The 24059-nt window shown below is 45.2% G+C and overlaps 1 protein-coding gene across 8 annotated transcripts in view; it reads left to right on the top strand.

Moving 5' to 3' along the window:
* phldb1b (pleckstrin homology-like domain, family B, member 1b) overlaps positions 1 to 24059 on the top strand; it is a 69286-nt gene that overhangs the window by 40011 nt on the left and 5216 nt on the right. For 3 of the 8 annotated variants that reach the window (XM_080006361.1, XM_080006360.1, XM_080006363.1), the window contains exons 4-19: positions 5934 to 6242; positions 7364 to 7501; positions 7896 to 8033; positions 9090 to 9218; positions 11033 to 11188; positions 13473 to 13583; positions 13739 to 13828; positions 14179 to 14328; positions 15992 to 16153; positions 16558 to 16698; positions 17710 to 17817; positions 17981 to 18083; positions 18378 to 18422; positions 19038 to 19359; positions 21052 to 21142; positions 22606 to 22752. In XM_080006361.1, coding sequence (XP_079862487.1) covers positions 5934 to 6242; positions 7364 to 7501; positions 7896 to 8033; positions 9090 to 9218; positions 11033 to 11188; positions 13473 to 13583; positions 13739 to 13828; positions 14179 to 14328; positions 15992 to 16153; positions 16558 to 16698; positions 17710 to 17817; positions 17981 to 18083; positions 18378 to 18422; positions 19038 to 19359; positions 21052 to 21142; positions 22606 to 22752 — 2340 coding nt within the window. The remainder of the gene's footprint in view (positions 1 to 5933; positions 6243 to 7363; positions 7502 to 7895; positions 8034 to 9089; positions 9219 to 11032; positions 11189 to 13472; positions 13584 to 13738; positions 13829 to 14178; positions 14329 to 15991; positions 16154 to 16557; positions 16699 to 17709; positions 17818 to 17980; positions 18084 to 18377; positions 18423 to 19037; positions 19360 to 21051; positions 21143 to 22605; positions 22753 to 24059) is intronic. The other 5 variants (XM_080006364.1, XM_080006365.1, XM_080006362.1 and 2 more) reach the window with 5 other exon arrangements.

The raw sequence follows: 24059 nt of genomic DNA, 5'->3' as shown, positions 1-24059 counted from the left end.
CACTGGAAGAGATGAGTAGGTGGCATTAAGTGCGCTCGGGAGAGCCTGCGGCAACGTAGTTGTCGTAACCTATAATTATTATAGAAGGCTAAGAAATACACTCTCAGCATCGCTACACTGTAATTATAACTGAATCTTATATGACAATGGAGATGGCGGCAATCAAATTAGCCTCATTAGCATTTTGATTAAACAGTTGGTGTGTGTAGGTGTGCTGGTATGTCTGTACATGTGCAGTGCCAAGTCACAATCCCCTTATTCTTATTTTTTTTTCGTTTGAAACTGATTCATGAAAGCCAGTCCCCCTCAAAATGCAGGATTATGAAAAACAAGTATTTGTTTTTATTAGGCTTGGGCCGATTTAAGATTAAATTGTCTATCGGCGATCAACTACTTCCTCGGAGATCCACTGCATTGATTGCAAGTGACATTGAGACTTGACTTGACGTTAAGGTTCCTTTATTTTCAGTAAGTCGGAGAGAGAGGGTCTCCCCCTCTCCGCTCAAAGCTGTCCAGTAGCCACAGGTGATCAGGTCTCACTGTCCCTCTACAGTCCCGTACAGAGGCTTTGCGAGTGGCCGTTGCTCAAAAAAAAGAAAAGGCCCATGGACCCCAGCTCCTGTTCGAGGCATTTTGCTGCTCTGGGCAAACCGAGCATCACAGCGGAGCCGCTGATCACTGGGAGGACATGCCCCGTGATCTGCACCCCACCACCTGCCGCTCTGTATGCAAATCTTGTGATAATAATGTAGCAATATATGATATAATCTCAGAGAGAGAGACTTTTTTTTAATTTATTTTATTTCCTTAGTTTCTTACTTGTATGGAAAATGAAACACGTAAACCTAACTCAGAGATTTGGAACAGTTTTTTTTGTTTCTCCTCCAGACAGCGGTGTGCACCGGCTCCTGTGCCTGTCCTTTTATTTTAGATCTATTGGTACTCCTCACTTAACGACCTACCTGCTGACCTAACTAACCCGTCTGTATTGTAGGCTGTGTACAATACCACCGTCTCAGCGTCAAGCATCTCATCGCGCATCACCCTTTATATACACTACACTACACTCACTCAGATTCAAGATTCAAGATTTAAAAATCTTGAATCTTGAATCTTGAATCTTGAATCTCACCGGCCACTTTATTAGGTACACCTTCCTAGTACCGGGTTGGAACCCCTTTTGCCTTCAGAACTGCCTTAATTCTTGGTGGCATAGATTCAACAAGGTGTTGGAAACATTCCTCAGAGATTTTGGTCCATATTGACCTGATCGCATCACGCAGTTGTTGCAGATTTGGCGGCTGCACATCCATGATGTGGAACTCCCGTTCCACCACATCCTAAAGGTGCTCTATTGGATTGAGATCTGGTGACTGTGGAGGCCTTTGGAGTACAGTGAACTCATTGTCATGTTCAAGAAACCAGTTTGAGATGATTTGAGCTTTGCGACATGGTGCATTATCCTGCTGGAAGTAGCCATCAGAAGATGGGTACACTGTGCTCATGAAGGGATGGACATGGTCAGCAACAATACTCAGGTATGCTGTGGCATTTAAAACATGCTCAGTTGCTACTAAGGGGCCCAAAGTGTGCCAAGAAAATATCCCCCACACCATTACACCACCACCACCAGCCTCAACCCTTGATACAAGGCAGGATGGATCCATGCTTTCATGTTGTTTACGCCAAATTCTGACCCTACCATCTGACAGTCCCAGCTGAAATGGAGACTCATCATACCAGGCAATGTTTTTCCAATCTTCTATTGTCCATTTTTGGTGACCTGTGCGAATTGTAGCCTCAGTTTCCTGTTCTTAGCTGACAGGAGTGGCACCCGGTGTGGTCTTCTGCTGCTGTAGCCCATCTGCTTCAAGGTTCCACGTGTTGTGCGTTCAGATGGTATTCTGCAAACCTTGGTTGTAACGAGTGGTTATTTGAGTTGCAGTTGCCTTTCTATCGTCTCGAACCAGTCTGCCCATTTTCCTCTGATCTCTGACGTCAACACGGCGTTTTCGTCCACACAACTGCCGCTCACTGGATATTTTCTCTTTGTCGGACCATGCGTGAATCCCAGTAGGTAAGCAGTTTCTGAAATACTCAGACCAGCCCGTCTGGCACCAACAACCATGCCACTTTCAAAATCACTTAAATCCCCTTTCTTCCCCATTCTGATGCTCGGTTTGAACTTCAGCAAGTCATCCTCACCATGTCTACATGCCTAAATGCAATGAGTTGCTGCCATGTGATTGGCTCATTTGCTATTTGTGTTAACAAGCAATTGAACAGGTGTACCTAATAAAGTGGCCGGTGAGTGTATATATACTGTATACACTATATATACTAAAAACACTATATAAACTGTATACACTGTATACAGCTCATCACCGTTCTCAGTCTCGTTCCCGCAGTTTGTCAGTATTTACTACAATAGCGTTTGCAATGGCCACGCCATTGTGAACTAACACAGGCCTTTGCTTATCGAGCATTTTGCTTAATAACCTGGTCCTAAACGGAACTCGGTCGTTAAGTGAGGAGTGCCTATATTTATTTTCATTTGTTTCCTACATGTATGAAACGACATTTTTAAATACAATTGAGTTAAGAGGCTATCCAAGTCCTTACTCTGTACTGTTCCAAAAAAACCTGTGTATCCCCACTGTCGGAGCGCACATCTCCCCGTTGCTTTCCGTTGCAAAACTGGATGTTTTTTGGTAAATACTGTACTTGTGAATAATAAATCCTGCACTTATGGATAACATTACGTTCTATGAGCGTGCGCAAACCCCACCCCGTGTGAAATTCCAGTCGATTGGAAGAGAAGCGATTGGAATTTTGCACAATCGTCCAAGCCTAGTTTACATCAAAACTCTGTGTTCACAGTACAATCTGTATATACAGTGTCACAGTAAATCTTATTTCTGATTTCTGATGCTTTCTTTTAGCAGATCTTTCCTGTGACATATTCAATGTATCTACAACCTATAAACGATGTATCTAACATTGATAAAGATGAAAGCTACCATGTTATTTTGGGACGGGCGGTACAGGCTTCTCTTGTCAAAAGAGATACTGGATGGTCAGGATTCCATGTGACTGTCACTGAATGGTTTATAGCCCATTGAGTGCTGTGTGTCTTTGGGCGGAAGAGGCAGGAATGTAGGTGGCAGTGGGAGCTGTAAAAAGTTTTTATTTTTCCATCTGTGTTTGTGCCTTGCCTGCTCTGTTTTGGAAAGGGTGTGAGGGTGTGTGTGAGAAGGGCTGCACTCTGAGACGTCGATTCACACACTGCTATCATGAAAGTGAGTAGATTCATGTTTTTCCCTTTTTTTTAATTTTTTTATATTGTAACATCTTCCCTCTCCTCAGGCAGTGGAGATGCACAGGATCAAAGCAGCGTTTAGAAATGTGTGTGAAACGATGTTTCCTGTTGCGTGATGATGAACAACATCTGTTTATACCCTGAGGCTAAGAGTAGCCATTTGCTGCTAATTCCGCATGTTTGGCAAGCTGTTTGGACAAATTAAATGGATTAATATAACCTCACTGAACAAACGCTGACTGATCAAATGGGTCAAAGCCAAAACTCTCCTCGTTTCCAACTAGGACATCAGGACTTGGCTTCTGGTCAAACGGTTTAGATTAATCCACTGAACTGCTGCTCCTTCCTGGCGATCTTCCAAGACCTGAAGGGACTCACTAATGACATCTACACATGGTCCTAGACACTTTAAGCCCAACAGATCTGTCCTTTTTAAGGGTTTTGTTGCGGCAGCAATTCCTTGAGCATTGAAACACCCCCGGTATTTAAAATGCCCACATGAGAACAACCACGAAGAAACAACAAACTTCTCATAGCATGTACTAGAATTGACACAAATCTGCCAGCGGGGCTGTCACTTAGCGCACGCATAATTGGAATGTTATTTTCAACCTGTCTGGCTTCAAACTTGAAGACCGCCTCAAGGTGATTTTATGTTGAGGCAAAATGCGCAGGTTTTAATTGCATGAAAGCTGTCTGGATTCTCCCCCCACGCAGCCTCAGACTCTGTCTTATTCAAACTGGTGTTTGATTGGGTCAATGACAAGGCTGACTCTTCTGTCAAATGGCATACTGTACCGTATATGCCGTATATTTCACTGTAGAAGGACCGTGTGTACCTATCTGGCGTTTGCCTGAGTGGAGGCAAACTTGCCAGTGAAATGGTTTGAAGATTGTAAAAATACTGTACTATTCAATAGCCCAGAGGTTTTTGGTCCCCCCACCTACTCTGGCAAAAGATACCTGCTACCAGATTACAAGTTAAGACTTATGTGGGGGTTTTGGAACCCTCCCTATAATGTACCGCACCATTAGACGATCCCTTCTGAAAGCAGTCAGGAAAGTCGGGACAGCTGCACGCTGTGGGAGTGGAGCCCCGGCTGGTGGCCGGATTTGTGGGTGAAAAAGAGTAGGCTTGCTGAGGGTTGCTAAGCAACCACGGGAAACGCAACAAGGGGTGACCTTGGTTAGCATTAAGTAACACGCAGCACCCCTTCTGTCAAGAAGGAACGTCCCAGAAAAGATGCAGTTTTGGGGAAACCTGACCCACATTTAGTCATTTTTAATTATTGAAATGAGTCATGGGAGGGATATGTGTAAGACTTAGTGGCACTGGTTATGATAGGAATCTTCTGTGATCAAAGCGAAGATCGAAGTGACGCATCCAATCATTTTAAAATAATCGGGTCTTCCAGCTCAACAGAGAGACGGAGCGTCTACAGCAGTTGGGTAAGGGTTAGGGTGAGGGTGGCGGTTGCTGGCATTTCGAGTTTGTAGGTCACCTGCCGCCCCAGTCTATGGGACACCCCCCCAATAGATAGGCCGACCCCTCGTGGTCACAACTGGACAACCAATCACAGCGTGGGTCAACCCCAGGGTGACCCCCCACAGAGAATGGAGCATGCAGGGGCTCCTGTGTTGTTTCAGGGACAGGAAAAGGGGTTGGGGGGGGAAAGAGACACCTATAATGGTTGATGACAATGAAATGAATAGTATAATAGATATATAAAAAACAGACAATGAGACGAAGATTATACTATATTTAAATTAATAAAGATCACATTGCGTGGAGTGTCCCCGTTATACATGGGCACTAATTACACATCGGGATTAGGCATGGAGGGAGACAGGTCCCAATCTAGACATGATCTAAGGTCTCCTATAGCCTTCTTTCTCTCCTCTCCTCCCGTGATAACTGAAATGTGGCTCTGCAGACTGTGCGACTCTGCTGTGCGTGCACAAGTCGCTTTCACTTTGATTTACGTCAGTGCTGTTATGCGAGAATGAACTAATTGGGTTTATTTAAAAAAAAAAAAAAAAAAGAAAGGAAAAAGCAAAACGACGGTGGGGTCGGCGGGCAAGTAATGTAATCTGTGTACGCCCGAACACCGCGTAACACCGGTAACACGGTAACCAGCTGTAAACTATCAATTCTTGTGCTGTTTATGGTTTATAAAATCAAATTTCTACATCCACCAATTTGTAATTCCATATACATCGGTTTTCCTACTGTGGTTCTTATATTGATGTAGTTTCATTGATGATTTGAAATTTTTAATTTCTGAGTGTGAGATCTTTGAGTCTGAGATTTCTGAGCTAAAAAATCAAGAATCATTTGCGTCAACCTCCTACAAACAACACATTGAAGCCTATTTTCATGTGTTTTATTTAGGTATCTGTGGGAGTTTTGTCCGCGAGCATGAGAGGGTTTGTCTTGACTCTGAGAGTTTCCATTTCATGCTGCTTGGCCCAGGCCCAGCCATCCACCGCGGCCGGTCTCAAGATTGGCATTGGTGCCTGGCACGCCAACAGGAAATGAGATGGCGTGATGTATTTAATGCTGCGGGTAGATTAAATCTGGTGTCCCTTCTTCCCCCATCTTCCCTCCCCTCAGGAGAGACAGCGGCTAGAGACCATTCTGAACCTGTGTGCCGAGTACAACAAGGACCCCGATGGCCCCGAACCCCACGGCTCGTCCAGGATGGGCTTCCCTGGCGACCCCCTGTCCAATAGCCCCGGAGCAGGCGGCGTGCTGCTGTCTTCCCCCTCCGCCGCGGCGACGCTACGTGTGGCCCAGAGGCAGCGGGAGAGCGACGAGGAGAACCTGAAGGAGGAGTGCAGCAGCACGGAGAGCACGCACCAGGAGGTGAGGGCATCGCCTCCTTCTGCCACTGCCTCTGCACTGCACAACGGAGACAGACAGGTCAGAGCGGGCCTGAGGGTGGTGGTGCGATCTGCATGCCTGCATGGATCCCAAGTTTGCAGCGAGGTCCCAGAGGAATACTTTAAACTAGTAAAGTACTAAAAGGATGGATTAAATGGAGTTATTTTTTTACCCCTCTGTCACAGAGCAGAGTTCAACATTGTGTGCCCTCATTTTTGAGAACAAGCCCCTTCACATGGATGCATGTGACGTAGGCAACATGTTATGTAAGGTGGCCACCCCCCCCCCCCCCCACACCCATCTGCCTCTGTTTGACCAATCAGTGCATTGAAGATCATTTGCAATCCACGCTGTAACAAAGCTCCTGTAGAATTTACAATAAACAACTGGCAAAAACAGTTGCCAATCAAGTACTGTAAATGGTACTTAATTGGCGTATTAATAATAACATTATATTATAGGATAACAATTTATTGTTTGTAGTTGTATGTAAACCACTTTTTTAAAATACTATTTGCATTATTTTCTTGTAATCTACTTTTTACTAAAGTTAAGCTGGCAACTTGAGCTGCCAATAAAGTGCTCGAAAACTATAAGCAAATACGTTGCTGTAAAATATTATCATATTGACGATTTATAGATATGAATTTCATTAGTAGCCACTCAAATTAAATTAAACTTTGCACTCAAATATATATTCTGAATCCTGAGAAGATCCTTAAAATTTATACTTTTTTCACATACTTTTTATCTAATCGAGTGTAGTGAAATCGATCTATCGTTGTGTTTTATTTTCCTTAATATTTTTGTATTTGTTGCCTCTTCCAGCTTCCTCTTCTCTTTTCTTTTTTACTTATATTTATAAAACATTCTAATTTTAGCGTACTTTTCTCAGAACTCAAAGCACTATAAAAATCAAGTAAAAATGTATCAAATCTGAAACAATGCCAATTAAACAAGCATAGAGTATATCAGGTAGATATAAAATAATATATACAAATTATTATAAATGCTAATAAATGTAAAAATTATGAAATAAATAAAATAAACTGTGAAGAGAGAGAAGTTGGGGCTGGCTTTATACACTGAACCTCTCTCTCTCTCTCTCTCTCTCTCTCTCTCTCTCTCTCTCTCTCTCTCTCACCCTCTCCCCTCGGCAGCACGAGGAGTCATCCAGGTCGGGGCGTCTGGAGATGAGCTACCTGGAGGAGGAGCGCGTCAGGGTCTTGGCCCGGGTCGACGAACTCAAGGCCCGGCTGACGGAGCTCGAGCAGCAGCTGCAAGAGTCCAAGCAAGAGGTAAAGCCCACGGAGGAGGAGAATGACTGTGATGATCCTCCCAAATATTGCCTCACGTATTTGAGGTTTCGTGTTTGATTAACATACAAAGCCGAGATAGACAATTAAGTAGTTTGATGTGGTTATGCATAATTCAAATGGCTTGATGTGGAACCTAGGGCGGTTCAGGGAGGCAAGAGAGGAAGTTGTCTTCTTATGTAATCGTGGGTGGGGAAAGTGGTGGGCCCCGAAAAGTTGTAGTCTCGGGGCGTCGACACGATACAGTAGTACAGCGGAAACAACTCGTAGACTAAACATGCTGTTGTGGTAACGCCTGGACCCCGCCCGTAGTTTGGGGGGTGGGGGGTCTCATGGGTCCTACAACTTCCCGGGTGACGTGACTTGACACTTCCAGGCGGATATGGAGCGTGCCCTGCTGGAGGGTGAGAGGCAGGCCGAGCTGGAGCAAATCGAGGCGGAGGCGAACGTCATGGCGCAGCTGCAGCTCAAGCTGGAGGAGCTAGAGAGCACCATCCAGAGGGAGAAAGACAAGGTAAACACGCGCACTTAATATCGATGTTGATATTTGTATTTGACGAGGATCAACACGGTTTTCGCAGAGTGAATTTAAGGGCAGACAGAGTACATGCCCCCACCGCCCCATCCTTCTCATGAGTTTGAAGTCCTTCTCTTCCAACTCATTGCTCTATCAACAACTAACCGGCATCCACTTAACCCGCTAATCCCCCTCTCAGCTTCTCCTGCCGCTCGGCAAACCACTTCCACCGTTCCATGACCCACTAGGTGTCCCTGCGGGATATGGTTCCCTGCAGGTGTCCCTGCCAGACACACAGGGTAGAGGAACCTCAATTGCTGTTGATGGGGAGGAGCTAGGATGATCTCCAAGGGGGGGTTACCTGTCACTGCTTTCACCCACAACTCACTACATTGTATTCGACATTCTCAAAAAGTAAAACATCAGACAAATGATACGCTTGGAACCACCTTCGCTCCCGACCGCTCATTGGCGGCGTAACATCTTCTCCTGAGCGAAACAAAAACAATTAACAGTTTCTCTTTTTATATGATCAAGCTCTGTCAGGCTTTAGTTTTAAAGCTTTATTATGTTTGGTAGAAGCCAAAATGGCCAGAGCCTCTGTCTGCTCTGAGGTTGGGTGATAATAACAAGGGTCCGTTATTGATGGCTTCCTCCGAGCTTTGGAAACTGGAGTTGCGCCCACAAGACCCGGCTTTTGACCCACCACGCCTCTGTGTTGCGTGTTGACTATTCTGAGGAGAAGTGCTTAAATTCTCTCCCAGGTGGACCCCCAGTTGTTATAATATCTCACCGACATATTATAAAAAGTATTATATCCCCCGCCTCACCTCCTAAAGGAGTCAAATTTTCTCTCGCTAACAACAAAAGCAGCTTTTTTTTTCTTAGTTTTCTTAATTTGCATGGCGTGGATTTTGAGCCGTTTTCTTTTTTGTGTCTCTCTCTCTCTCTCTCTCTCTCTCTCTCTCTCTCTCTCTCTCTCTCTCTCTCTCTCTCTCTCTCTCTCTTCCATCCATCCTGTGTGTGTGTGTGCGTGTGTGTGGTCTTCTCCAGGCGAGGGCTAATGTAGAGGCCGAGCGTCGGGCGCTGCAGAACCTGCAGGAGAGCTACACCGAGCTGAAGAGCCAGCTGTACAACTGCCCCGAGTCCCTGAGGGAGCAGCTGCAGGAGCAGCTTAAGCGGGTGGGTGGCTCTGTCAGCCCCGAGAGGGAGAGGAAGGATGAAAAACTGGGGACCACCACCCACACTTAGCCTGATCTATCAGCACCCACCCACCCCTCACGCTTTTACCTTCCGCCTTTTTCCGATTTTGCAGTAGGGCGCATTTCTGGCAACCCAAGCCTGGCCCCAATCCATCACCACCCCCACATATACACACACACACACACACACACACACACACACACACACACACACACACACACACACACACACACACACACACACACACACACACACACACACACACACACACACACACACACACACACACACACACACACACACACACCTTTTAGAGCACCCCTCTCCACTTCCCCCCAATTCCTCCACCCACCTCAGTTGTCTGTATCCTGTGACCACTCCGCCCCGAACACATACACACACACCCGAACATTCACACACCACTGGTTCAATGGGAAATTCCACTGGTGTTGAGATGTTATTTCAGCACAAAGACAGATGTACATGTAAAGTTAAACAAGACAAGCAAAGTGGAGCAAGTCAACGCATCTACTCTTCACGTGGGAGATCGCTTTGGAATCATCGCTTCAAATGGATATCTTTTGAAAGGACATTGACACCTACATTGTTGTGTTCATGGTGGTTTATAGTGACTGCGTCACGGAGATTTTCCCCCCGACCCATTAACCTCGTAGCACGGTCTCGCTACATTCAGAGAGCTAACATGCGTATGCATACAAGCACACTTTAAACACTGAAAGGATTCCTCTCATAATGTCCCTGGTCCACGGTCCTGCAAAGGCCGCAACCGAGCTGCGGAAAAATGTCCCTACCAGCCGTACCACACGGGCACTAGAGTCAAAAACGTTGTCTAAAGATCCGAGTGTCCGAAGGTGGCGGAGATGCATTAAAAAAAAACCTCAATGTGATGTGTTTGCATGGAGCCGCATGTTCTCCTGTGCATGTGTGCGCTTGTGATGTTGGTGCACTATGTGTTCTGGCATCTCTTCTGCCTCGTAACTGCTTACTAATCATTTAATGCAGACCTTAACCAGCTCCACCTTCCATCTCCCTTTTTCTCCACTTACGTTCCATTACCTCTCCTGTAAATGAATGTGTTTTTGTTGTGCTTGGTGTCTCATGGGGCTTATGGTGTTCAACGTTGCCAGTGAATGTTCCATGTTTCAATTGTGCGATACAATTAATTTCTTGCTCAGAATTCCATGCTTATTTTAGTTTTGAGCAAGTGGTGGTTTTGCATCATCTTTCACAAATATCAGTTACTTAAACGTACAGTTTTCTGCATCAAGAGCCACTGAGTTGATTCATTTGGTTGCATCATCCTTCATGTGCCACAAAGGGTCTTAAGATCACAATGACAGCCCCATGCCCCGCCTGGTGCACTCCAGGAACAGGAAAATACAGCAGATATATCCGATATAAATATTTCCAAACCACATGTCAAAATGCCAAAATAATGGCATAATAACATTTGTAAGATTAATGATCAGACCAAAATATTGCAAATTCTTTTTCCAAACATTGTTTTTCTAGTGAAAGTTATTGGGGAATGAATATCATTTTAATTGATTGAAAGCAACAGACTCATACAAGTTAATACAGTATAATCATATTATTCCCCAGTACATAAAAACGAGTGGCTTTGTGACCCACACTGGCGATATGCCCCTTTTATAGATAGGGGGGTATGTTCTTCGATGGCTGTCTGTTGGCTGTGTGTGGCTGGGTCCTTGGGCGACTTTTGAGGTCAACATGTGTGACTTAGGGTTTTTTTCGCTGGCATCTTGCACTAGGACGGAGAGGTGCTGGAGGCCGACACCAAGCAGTTTGAGGACCTGGAGTTCCAGCAGCTGGAGAGGGAGAGCAGCCTGGAGGAGGAGCGGGAAACCCTCAGCCAGCAGCTGATGCAGGACATGGCGGAGTACCACAGCAGCGTGGCCAAGAGGAAGGTTAGGGCAGCCGCCGATACCAAGTCCAGAACATGTTGAGTATCTGTTGATGTCCAGTATGCTTGGGCGATTGTGCAAAATGTCATTCGTCCAATCGGAGAAAAACTGGACACGAAAAAATATTATCCACAGAAAGACGTCAATAAGTAACTTCCGCAGGCACCACATCCACCATCTTTGTTTACGTGCAGAACTGGTTTATGCTAATATTTTACAACACAGTGCTTTCCATTACTTGCGGGGGCATGGGAGCAAGTGTAAACAAACATGGGGGTATGTGGCACTTCTGGAAATTACTCATTCAATGGATTATTACAACATTTCACTGTCTGTTACCGTGCAGCGCCAACATGGGGTGAGGTGAATTAAGATTTACATCTTCAACTTTGCAAATAAGTCTGATTTTGATATGTCGCTTATTTTTCCTCTCCTGTGAATTTGAGAGCCCCATCAAGAGCCTTCCTGTTCTGCAAATTGCATATACAGAACACAGAGGGGGAAATATGAAATGAATATATATGGTATTTTGGTATATACCGTACTGTAAAATTTTGTACTGTTACATGCCTGGTTAGCGTCTATGTATCTAATTTGTCCTGACTTTTAGGATAGAGTCATAACACGCAACAAGTGTATCAATTTGTAGTAGTAATTCTGCGTGTCACCACGACTCGGAAAACTCGAGTCACCGAATCATTACGTCAGCCGATGCTGCGTTCAAAGGAAACTCGGAAAATTGTATCTCGTTCTAGACGTAGTGCTGATGTAAAGAGGAGCGACAGGAGGAACTGGTGCTACGTTCAATGGAAACCCGTAAATTTGTCAATTCTGCCGCTGCCCCGGCGAGCTGCCCCGGCGAGCTGCCCCGGCGAGCTGCCCCGGCGAGCTGCCCCGGCGAGCTGCCCCGGCGAGCTGCCAGACCTCCGGGCTCCAAGGATTGCCAGAGTTTGAGCCTGCTCCGCCCCTGGCCCTATTCGTGGCATGGTGGCGCACCATGTTCCGGCGGGTTATCTCCCAAATAGGAGCTTGCATAGGAGTTTGCATGTTCTCCCCGTGCTCACATGGGGTTTCCTCCACCTAACGTCAGTAAGGTAGAGGATATGCACACATCATCGTCTGACCAGCAATGGACACTCATCACCAGGTCCCCAGGCGTGTCCACGAATGCTGCCCACTGCTGCTTCTGTTCTGTTCCATATTGTCCTGGTTTGTGCTCCGACTCAATAAAATATGATATCGCAATCACAATGTTCTGCTCGGGCTTGCTTGTCCCCGCCCCAAGCCCCTGAGCGGTTCTTGGTTCTAGACCAGCATACTGTATATTTAAAAAGAAAATCACATGATAAAGCCTCTTTGTGATGTGGCGCAGCACAGGAAAGCGCTTGTCAGGGCTCTCAAATTCACGGGAGAGTCAAAATAAGGACATATATATCAAAATCTGACTTATTTACAAAATTGAAGATGTAAACGTTAATTCAGGGTTCTGGTCTGAGGGTTCAGACCAGGGGATGCCTGTCGTTGATTTCTATGTGAAACATGGGTTAGTGAAGCCCTTTGAGACTATTGTTATTAAGGGCTGTACAAATAAACTTGACTTGAATTAATTCATCCGCACCTTATGTTGTCACGGCACAGTAGCCGGACAAATGTTGTAATCATCCATCCAATGAGTAATTTCCCTCCATGTTTGTTTCCACGTGCAGATAACGTAAAGCACACTGGTGTAAAATATTGCCGTAAAGTGGTCCAGCCGTTAAGGTTAAAAAAATATATTATATAAGGTGACAATTGACAAACATAAATTTAATATTTTAATGTTTGCAAATGTTGAAACTGAATTTTAAATCGAATAAACCTCTTTGTTAAACATGGACTATGATCGAACACGGTAAACTGCACGTCCACCGTTTCAATGCTCAACAGGACTTTTCCTGGTGGATAAAAAATGTCCGTCATTCATGTCATCGATCGTCGAATGGCGATTGAATCGTCATTCGGCCCAAGCCTAATATCCAGTGCTGATCCAATCCGAACACTTTTTTCCACTTGAGGCATCGAACATGCTTCTATGCATCAAAATCGCAAAAAAAACGATGTTCATTTTTGTCAATTCAATACCTACTCCAGGCTGAATACTCAATGATGATTGGCTGGAAGAGTGTTGATCGACTTTAGATGAAGGCATGGCTGTAACGTCGTAGCAGTAGAGTTTTATGGGAGACTACGCCAGAGAATGACACTTTGACTTTTTTGCTAAATGGACTCTTCCACCCCTTGACCCCAGGAGAAGGTGTCAGCCCTGGAGATCCAGGCAAACCAGCTGGTGCTGCAGGCTTCCCAGGAGTGCGAGCGTCTGGCCAAGGACAGGAACCTCACGCTGCAGATGCTGCAAAAGGTGCGACCTCGTACGCCAACTTAATAAGTCTTATCTTTTGTATCTCCATAGTCTTCTCTCCTGTTATTCATTAGACTGTGTGGAAACAGCCTGCTCAGTAGACCTCTTATCTTGGCGTGACCTTTTTTTTTTTTTTTTTTGTCAATGTGTTCCAGGAGAAGGAGAGGTTGTCAGCTCTGGAGAAGAGGTACCACAGCCTAAGTGGAGGGAGAAGCTTCCCCAAGACATCAAGCGCCATGAAGGAGGTGAGAACACAATGTCCTCCTTTGTACGGCGCAAACACACACGCACACACACACACACACACGGGCACTTTCGCACTTTGTGCTCATGACCTGGTTAAACAAAAGGCACCTTTCATGGCAGCGCGTCTCAGCACTGATCACATTGACTTGTTATATCTCCATTTAGTGATTATTATTTTTTTGTTTGGTTTGGTCGAGACTTTGGTTGCACAATCGTAACCATTTCTACAAGAGAATGTGAGTTGAGTTAAACACATCTAATAGGTGAACTCTGAGGTCTTTGTTACGCGTCCTGTAACCCACCCCCCACTCCCGGAAGTAAACGCATTTTCCCCGACTTTATAAAACAGGAGGTTCTTCGCATCGGCGGGATCAGTTTGCTGGAGGACGTGGGCTCCTCCCAGCTTTCTCTCTGCCGAGCCTCCTCTTCGTGCTCCTCTTCCTTCTCCTACTTGCGCCCCTACCCTCCCTGTCTGTTACGCCCTAGCAGCCCCACGGAGGTAACTAAACTATGGTGCGCTGCACGAAGCCCTGTGGTTGTCGCCCCCTTGAACGCCCGCTTCCCCACAGCGCACCCCAGCTCAAAGATAATTATTTGCTATTGACACTGTTTGTTGTGGAAAGGGAACAGCTGTTTGCTTGAGCTCCGTGCCATGTAAAAACAGACAAAATGGCCCTCGTCACCCCCTCACCCCCATGAACGTGCTGCTGATGATGCACACTTTTGTTTTGGCTCGCTGGTTGTTTGATTACCTGTTTCATTACACGCAGCGCTTTAGCAGCCTTCCAACAGCCTTGCATAATTACCCTTTAAGCTGGCTTTTGTTTTTATTTGTGTACAAGTTAGTGCATACTGGGATAAGCCCCATGCAACAAGCTTGAGTGAAGAATGTGTGGTTGGCGTAGGGATGTGCCAAAATAGATGAGCGGAAACTATTTGTTTTGGGACAAAATATGCATTTTTAAAGACGATTTAAACTATAAATTATCAAACCGAAGCCATCACCTGGATAAAAGGTGTTTTGACCATGTTGGATGTTATATCCAGTACGTAGAAATAGAGGGTAGCTGCTATTTTTTTAAGTCATTGCTTAAAGTAATGTGCAATTTCGCGTAGGCGGCAAGTAGTTGACTAGAAAATGATTTTGCCACATCCCTTGTCGGGTGTTTGCGGGTGTACTTGTGCTATCTATGAGGGAGGTTTAGCGGGACATTGTCCTCACTGCCTCTTGTTTGGTGTGGTCTTGGCATGCGCTGGACGTACTCAGGAGTACCTGAAGCTGTCGGACGTCCGTAGGATGTATGGCGGAGGCGGCAGTGGCGACGGCCCCGCCTTGCACCGCTGCTCGTTTGCCATAGACGCTGCATTAACCGCCCCCCGTGAGGTACCATTGCTCTCTCTCTCCCTCCCTATCCTTCTCTCTTTTTTTCCACTCTCTGCCTGTATTTACACACCGTGCTCTGCTTAATCTCTCACTCCTTTTCTCTCTATTTTCACCTCTCCTGCGCCGACTGCCTTTGTCTTTGTTTTGGCCTGTGCCAACCACTTCACTCACTTCCTCGTTAGAATCTACGGACATTAGTAGCAGACACTAATGCCAATGTGGTGGCCATGGTGGTGTAATGGTATGAATGGACACACTTACAGGCTTTGCTGTGTTGCACCGCAATCCTTTAGGGCTGGGCGATATGGAAGAATTTGTCATCATCGAGCTCAGGAAACTTTGCACCCAATACCCATAGTAATATATAATCACAATATCTGATTTCACAATGGCATGTTAAAGAATGGGTTCATAACATTGAACTATATCTTGAAGTACACACACATACATCTCCTTGTCCCTGAGGAGTTACTAGACAAAATTGTCATTAATTTCAAGCCAAAACCACACTACTGAAAGATGATGAATTACATTATCCAACTATGGCCCAACCCTACCGTCCGTCGTTCTTTTCATCAACATTTCCTTCCCTAACACCTCCCCAATTGACACAGGAGCGCCGCCCTTACTAAAGACCTATTTTTCTTTTTTCATTGAGCTGCTGTCTTACTTCCTCTCTGTCTGACTCTCCCTCCGTTCCTCTTCATCTCTCCCTCCTCCTGCCTCATTGCCTCCCCGTCGCGGCCTTTTCCCTGGTCGGGGCGGGGGCTGGAAAAAGGAGTATGTGACCGTGGGCCAGCTTAATCAGATGTATGGAATGCCCAAGGTGGAGTCTTCGCCCACCTCGCCACTCAGCCATCCCCTGCAGCCCGGCGCCGCAGACCCCGACTTCTTCTGTCTCTCCTCTCATCACGGCTCCTCCCCCTCTCTCTCTGTGGAGGTCTGTGTGTGCCTCGTGTCTTATGTCATATTTCGTTGCGTTATGTCAGCCCCCCCTAGTCTTCACACCCAAATCCCCCCCCCCCCCCCCAACACCCCTTGAAACTCAAAATATACAGAGTAAGCCCATGACATCTTCTCAATCAGTCATTGTCTCTGTTCGAACCGGAGTCTGCAGTTTTTTGCATTACGGTTCAGATGCTATACTTAACATCCACAGCCTTTTTACTCTCTTTTACTGTCTAACTGTTTCACTGAATGTTTGCCGGGGATTAATAAAGTATTTATTATTATTATTATTATTATTATTATTATAATCTGTTCTATTGTCTTTCTTATTTCCTCCTTCCCACTGCCATTTTCCTCTCTTCCTCTCCTCCTGTGTGGCTGCTCTGTGTACCACAGTACCAGTCCGAGGGCAGTAGGCCCCACATCCCCAGGCTAGATTTAGAGCAGTGGTACCTGGAGGTGATGGCCGCCGGAGAGGCTAGCCAGCACTGTTCTCCCCCTCTGCCCGCTAAGGCACTCTCGGGCCGCAGACTGCAGGTAGCCGGCCCATGCGCTGCCTTTTTTTCCTCCTATTGACTTCCTGCTTCTGCTTGTTTCTCTGTCCATCTGCCTGCTAACACACCGAACACCTAGCCCCGGATACATGCTGCATCGGATATCGCAAACCTGCATACTGTTTAGTGCGTAAAGTCAGTATGTGAGCGTGTGTGGAACCATCGTATGCACCAAATAGTATGCGTAATGGAAATATCGTAGTAGGCAGACACTGCACAATACACTGCTGGGCGTATCCCACAATGGATTGTGAGGACAGGGCGGCGGCAATATGTTCTACACAAGCCACAATGTGCTGAAAGGAAGTGGAGCAGCTATGTGACGATGTAGTGTGTCCAAAAAGCCTAGCGTACTCCAGTACGCTAGTGCAAACATGCGCTATATAGGACGTAATGTGCATTTTTATAAAGCAAAAAATGACGTGTGAAAATGAATGTGTGCGTGAAATGCACTCAATAGGCATCTGTTGGGTTCTTTGATAACGATCCATCGATTAATCGATTGTCCACTTCAGTGTTACATCCCCCTTGTTCAGTCAAGAGAATGGATCAGTTCAATTCAATCAATCAGGGTAGTACAATAGTAAGACTGAATTGGTTTTGGCGTGTGTGTGTGTGTGTGTGTGTGTGTGTGTGTGTGTGTGTGTGTGTGTGTGTGTGTGTGTGTGTGTGTGTGTGTGTGTGTGTGTGTGTGTGTGTGTGTGTGTGTGTGTGTGGGGGGGGGTGCGTGTTTGTGCGTGCTTGTGCATGCTTGTGCAGATCAGGACTGTAATTAGTCCTGTCTCTAGGCTGATGAAAGGGACCCCAAATTCAAGGGGATTGCGTGCACTCCCTTCCCCAGGTGCAAATGTGTGTGTTTACCATTTGTTGTGAGCTCTTTGATGTCTCAGGTACTTGGCCTATGTTGAACGGTCTTCAAAAAGTAACGTTTCAAACACTTCACAAACACTGAGCTATTATTGAGGCGCTGTTGTGTTTTTATAATTTTGTCCAGGTATTTCGCTCCAAGCTGGACAGCGACGCGGGTCAGACGGTTCATCGACCGAAAGGGGGATCTCCCCTGCAGCACAGCACAGCCACACTGGGTCGCAACACCTCCAGGGTAGGTCTCAGAGCACAGGGCATCTTGTTAGTTCGGTCTCATTTTGTATATCCTATCTGTGGAGTTAAAGAATAACAGTCTTCATTCACTTCTTCAAACATGGCCACACTCACAGTGTAAAGCTAGATCGGCTATTTGAACGTCCCTCGCCATGTTCCGACAGAGCCCCCTGATGGTGGCCAACAGCACCGGCAGCCTGCCCCGAAACTTGGCTGCCACCCTGCAAGAGATCGAGACCAAGAGACAGCTGGCCCTGCAACAGAAAGGTACACACACACACACACACACACAAACACGCAAAAAAACATTATTCTATTTACCACAACCCTATGCCCTCTGGTGCAACGCTTGTCAGTCACCCTATGACATTTTTCTTTTCTTTAGCCTAGAAGCCAGAGTCGGCCGCGTTGGAGTCTCCTTTTTACATTTATTTTGAAGTTTAAGGTTTCTGTCTAAATCACTGTCTGCCCTCCACCTCCTCCTGTCTGTCATACCGTCTGTCACTTGGCTCTGTCCCTCCTCTTCCTCCCCCCCTCTCTCTCTCTCGGCGCGTGCCACAGAGCCACAGCTGAGCAGTCACTCTGCCACCGAGGGAAGCCCAGCAGGTAGACGGACCACCTCGGAAAGAATCAATCGATCTTTCGTTTGAGATCGTCTGTCCTCTTGTCCACCGTTTCAACTCCCCCGGCCTTGTCACTCGTCTCTCTATCTCGCTCTCTCTTCCACCTCCGATGTGCTGCCCCCCCCCCCACTGTTTCTCTGTCGCCTCATCTCTCACCTAAAACATAACACAAAAGATTCTGTTTGGTGGAAATCAATACCGCATGTTCAGTGTTGGGTGCACTCTGGAAGGTTTTGGTTTGTTTTGTTTGTGTTTTTAGAGGGTTGTTGATGATTCTTACAAAGGTGTTTTGCCCGTTATATGGTTACAAATTGGCATGGGTTTGGCAATTAAGATAGACTTAGACTCTCCATCTGTAAGTTTCAAGGTTCGTCGTGTTTCTGGCCGGGTTTGCGACACTGGAGTGCGCACATACCGGGTATGTGCGGGTGCATGGTCTCTGGCCGGTGCAAACTTTTTAGGGTGGATGCTGCGGTGGACTCATCAATGGCATGCAGGTGTGGAATCGCACGGTGTGTGCGCGGCTGCCTCCAAAAAAACAAAACTGGCTCAATTTTTATTATTTTAAAAAATCAACTTCCCCTTCCCCTCCCTCCAGGTCAGCAGGTAATCGAGGAGCAGCGCCGCCGCCTGGCCGAGCTCAAGCAACGGGCGGCGGTGGAGGCGCAGTGCCAGTGGGAGGCGCTGCACGGGTCCCAGTCACACCTGGCCGCCTCCTCTTCCTCCCCCTCGTCGTTCTCCCCGGGCGGCCTGGTCTTGGCCCCCGCCCCCCCGCTGGTGCATCACTCCATCCTGCACCACCAGCCCCCCGCGGCCGGCGAGCGGCCCTACGACACACTGAGCCTAGAGAGCTCGGACAGCATGGACACCAGTATCTCCACGGGCAACAACTCGGCCTGCTCCCCTGACAACATGTCCAGGTGGGGGCGCCACGTGACATTTGAAAATAGTTTTAAGAACACTTTTCTTATATTGCGGATAATGATAGATAGATGGATAGATAGATACTGTATTCATCACCAGAGGGAAATTACACTTCCCTTCATAATAGGCAATAATAATAAAGCAATAGAATAAAATTATAACAGCAATATACACTAAACCTAATATAAACCTACACTACCAAATATATCCAAAAACAATAGCAGAAAAACAAAAAACAAAACAAATAAAATGACAACACAAAATGAAATAAAAAAATGTGGTCATATACAGTACATTAACTCATAAAAATAAACCGGATAGTGAACCAGAAGGAAAGAAAATGGTAATATGCAATAAAACTACTGATAAGCATTAAATATACCCCATAACTTGGATTTGAAAATAAAATAAAAATATAAAAAGTGAATACTTCTATAAAATGTAAAACATTTCTGCCTAGCTAAAAAAAAACAACCTTCGAACAAGAAGATAAGAACATGAGTCCTTTACTGTCGCTGTATAAACATTTAGTTTGTTTAGGCTCACTAGCGCTGATGAAATTTATGAATACTACGTAGTATTGACGAAATTCGGTCGGACTATCTATCATACTTTATGTATAGTTTTTTTGATACTAACAATTGAATCACTCTTCCAACATACCATGACTCCACCATGAATACAATTAATACCATATGACTCGCATGTAAAAGAATACAATGGAAATAGGGATTCAGGGGTCGAGCTGGCCAACCTAAATCGTGACACTCAAGGGAATCGAATGTATTTTCCGCCCCATCTACATTAGACACACCCACACAAATGCAGACAGCTCTCTTATCTTGCCAAGAGCTTAATTCCTCACCCACAGATCTGGAATGGACCGGTTTAGTCGCTGTAGTCTCTCTCTTCCAGCACCCAAATATGAACCACGGCACCGTTAAAGGGGTATTTATGCGGAATATCTCCCTTTCCCCTCCCACGTGCAATTTTCCAGCCACATTCTAAATACGGAAACGAAAAAATGGAAAAATGCGCGCGTGCGTGTGTGTATTTTTGTTTTTTTAAATCCACAGTTTCTATTCATCTACTTTGATGGACTTCTCTGTGTATTGGATCATTGTACTGGATATTTTTCTCTGTACTGGTCAGCTGCGTTAGGAAGCTTTCCATGATGTTTTTGAACCAGTTAGGAGAGCAAATATGGGTTTACCAAAAGCTTTCAATTTAATTACAGTGCTTAACATTTGTTTAGCATTTGCATTTTTAAGACTCTTTTAAGGTTATAATTATTATTTTGTTTTCAAAGTTTCCTGATTCAAGTACTTGGACAAAGCTGTATACAGATGTTCTTGCTCTTGCCATTTTTTTGTTTGCAAAATGACTTTCCCTGTCATGAGCTTTATCGCTCAGTTACTATAGACAGAAGTTTCTGTTTCAACGCTTAGTATAAGCTATCTTTCTTCCATAACTTTAGTCAACAAATAGATAATTTGGATAATGCTCCTCCAAAGTACTTATTTGCTCGCCCAGTGAGGCTCATGGGTTGGTTTTACTGTGCAGTCCAACTATTTTATATATGGAACACCTCAAACCAAGTTTGAAATATGAATGAACCCCTGCTCAATGACCGGCTCGCTTCCACACTCAGCCTTATGCCGCGTTACATTGCGTTTCTCGGCTTCCAGCACCAGCGGAATGGACGCCCTGAAGATCGAGGAGATGGAGAAGATGCTGAAGGAGGCACAGCTGGAGAAGGCCCGGCTCATCGAATCGAGGGTAAGAGACGAGGCCAAGAACAGATCTTCATGATGTGTTGGATTTTCATATCACATTGAGAACATGGGTTACTGCAGTGTTATTAGTATTATTAGTAGGTGTGTCCTGGTTCTCCAAATCCACGATTCGATCTGACTTTCAATTTTAACGTTTCGATTTGATTTTCGATTTCAACATATGTATTTCTTTTCAGCACTGATGGCTATGCCATTGTTAGAGTCTTGATTTGTAAAGAAAACACTTTCTTTCTTAATCAATAAGTAGCTTGGAGTCCAGTCACATTAAATCATAATAACTTATGTATTTTTTTGTAGTGGAAATAAATCTAAACAAAATATTTAATACAATTTCATAGATAAAATAAATTCTATGGAGCCATAGAAGCAGCCGGATGATCCAGCTCACGACACTACTGCAGATGCGTGTCCCTTCTCCGCCCCCCACCACGTCTGTGTCGGCTCTGTTCGTTCTTCTCTAATCTGACTTTTTACCTACCATATCACAGCGTCATATTCCGTTTCAACTTATTATCTTATCTTTCATATCACAACACAAATCATATTCATAATGTGAACTACTCTTATGGAGCGGCACTTCTCACAAGCTGCCGCTACTCTGTTCTGCCCTCTCAAGTGGACATATTGTAAAATATCATAATTTATTGAATCGGAGCGCACTCTTTCTTTAAATTATTAGAAGGCACAAGCTGCGTGCTCCGGCTCCTGCGGCTCGGGTTTGGCCCCCCCACACACACACTTGTGCAGGCAGCTCAGCTGGAAAAGCTCCGCTTCAGTGATAGAGTACATAGTTTATTTTCAGATAATCACCCAACTAACACCGAAATATGGTCATCATGTCGGACAATATTACCCATAAAAATACGGGGAGAATCACGAACCTGCTTGTGATTTCAAAGTTGTATCGATACAACTGCAATAGCACAAGCAGCGCTCCAATTGTCTGTGAAAAACTGGAAATTAAAGGTATAGACAGCCATTCAACTCAGTACAATAACACTGATCAGGCGCACTTTTTCAGTCTTTACGCAATGATATAGCCTTTCACACATCCATTGATTCAAGAGGTTTATTCGTAACATATGTTGATTGATGATATTGAACCTTCACGGCATAAAATAAAACAGTTTTCTCTTTGAAAACAGCCCTCTCAGGTCGACCGCCTCGTCTATTTAAATTATGGACATGCTTGATCCAGTTGATACGGGCGATTCGCCTCCTTTCTAGAAAATGATAAAACAAAAGAATATAATGAAAGAAGGGCCACTTTTAAACCCCAGGCTCGGCGGTTCGGTTGAATAGGTAACAGCAGCAGGCATCGAGGAGGCCCTTCAAAGTGAAGCAACTAAGCCCCCCCCCCAGTTAAACCCATCACAGTCCTGCTGGTTGTAGTGGGAATTATACATATATAATGGAGCCTGATTCATAAATGTTTCATATGCGCAGGAGCGAGAGAGCCTGGTGCGTCGTCAGCTGCTGGAGGAGGAGAGGAGGAGGCGGGAGGAGGCAGAGAGGAGGCTCCAGGATGAGACGTCTCACCGGCAGCAGCTGGTGGAGAAGGAGGTCAAGATGAGGGCCAAGAACTTCTCCCAGGTGGGTGGCAGCCATGACACGCACCTCCAAACCTCGGGAAGTACCCCGTACTTTCAGGAACCTTTCACACCCATAGAAAGTATAGAAAATGAACCAATGGGCCACTATCCCTGCTTTATGGGCTGGCCGTTGGACAATCTGTTCTTTTTTTTTTTTTTTTTTTATTAAAAATTATATCGGCCCCAAGGTGCATCGGCCCACCGGGATAATGCCCGGTATGCCATATTACCAGGCCACCGCTGATCTTTACCCAAGACCACCGGTCTGTTCTGCGAGTGGAGTCCCGTGTGTCCGCAGAGGCTATTGGCTTTTCATTCATAAAAAAACTGCAGTCTCCAGGAGCGTGTGAAATCCGTGCCAGTTTTCAACCAATGTAGTGACATATTGCTCCGTTTTAACATGAAGTCTTGTAATGCCACTGGGGTGGTGAGGAGGGATCATTTCAACATGTAATCCAGAAAAAGAAAAGAAAAACATGTGAATTAGGGAAAATCACTTTCTGTCACAAAACCACATGGGCAACAATGGAGCAACAACGGTGTATTGCAATTGCGATCCTAGCTTTCATTATTATGATTTGGTGTTGTTACCAAATAAGAACAATGGAAACACAAGTGTCAACATCCGTTTTCAACCCACAATTCACGGTATCTTGGTTTGCTTCCTATATTTAGTTCTAAATTAAGTCAGATTACCCTCTCACATGTAACTAGCCAGCCCGTGGTTCACATGGAATCGGACCGAGTCCCGTCTTTTCAGGAGGACCATGGTTCGAGATGTCTGTTCAGAGTTCATATGCGCGTTCTCACCTCTCCAAACGAACCGCACCAACAGAGTAAACTGACCTTTTAATTGAACTCTGGTTCGATTAAAAAAGACCAGGGTAGATGTGAAAGCAACCTTAGATGTCACCAGGAACCAAATATAAACACTGTTTCTGGTTAGATCGTAATGATTTACAAAAAATACATTTTTCTCCATTTCTCCAACACTTATGTGTCAAAATAAAACATTGCAAGTGAAGTCGCATTGCGTTAATATCTGTCGTGTTTGGAATTGAACGTTAGCATTGTAGATATTGTATGGATATTATATCATACAAAACACCATTTTAATCTGGTATCTGACAAATATTGAATCAGTCGTAGAAATGCTAATTCTAAATTTTTTTCTGACTGATAGCTGACTCTCGTTAACCAATCATTAACTGTTATCGGACAATATTAAAATATTAGGGCAATTCTGCTCTTTTTTCTTATTGGACTTATGGACTTCAATTATTATTATAAATATTATTAAAAATAAGG

This window comes from Zeus faber, assembly GCF_960531495.2.
Source record: "Zeus faber genome assembly, chromosome: 9".
Lineage (NCBI taxonomy): Eukaryota > Metazoa > Chordata > Actinopteri > Zeiformes > Zeidae > Zeus > Zeus faber.
This window is presented reverse-complemented; position numbering and strand designations above follow the sequence as displayed.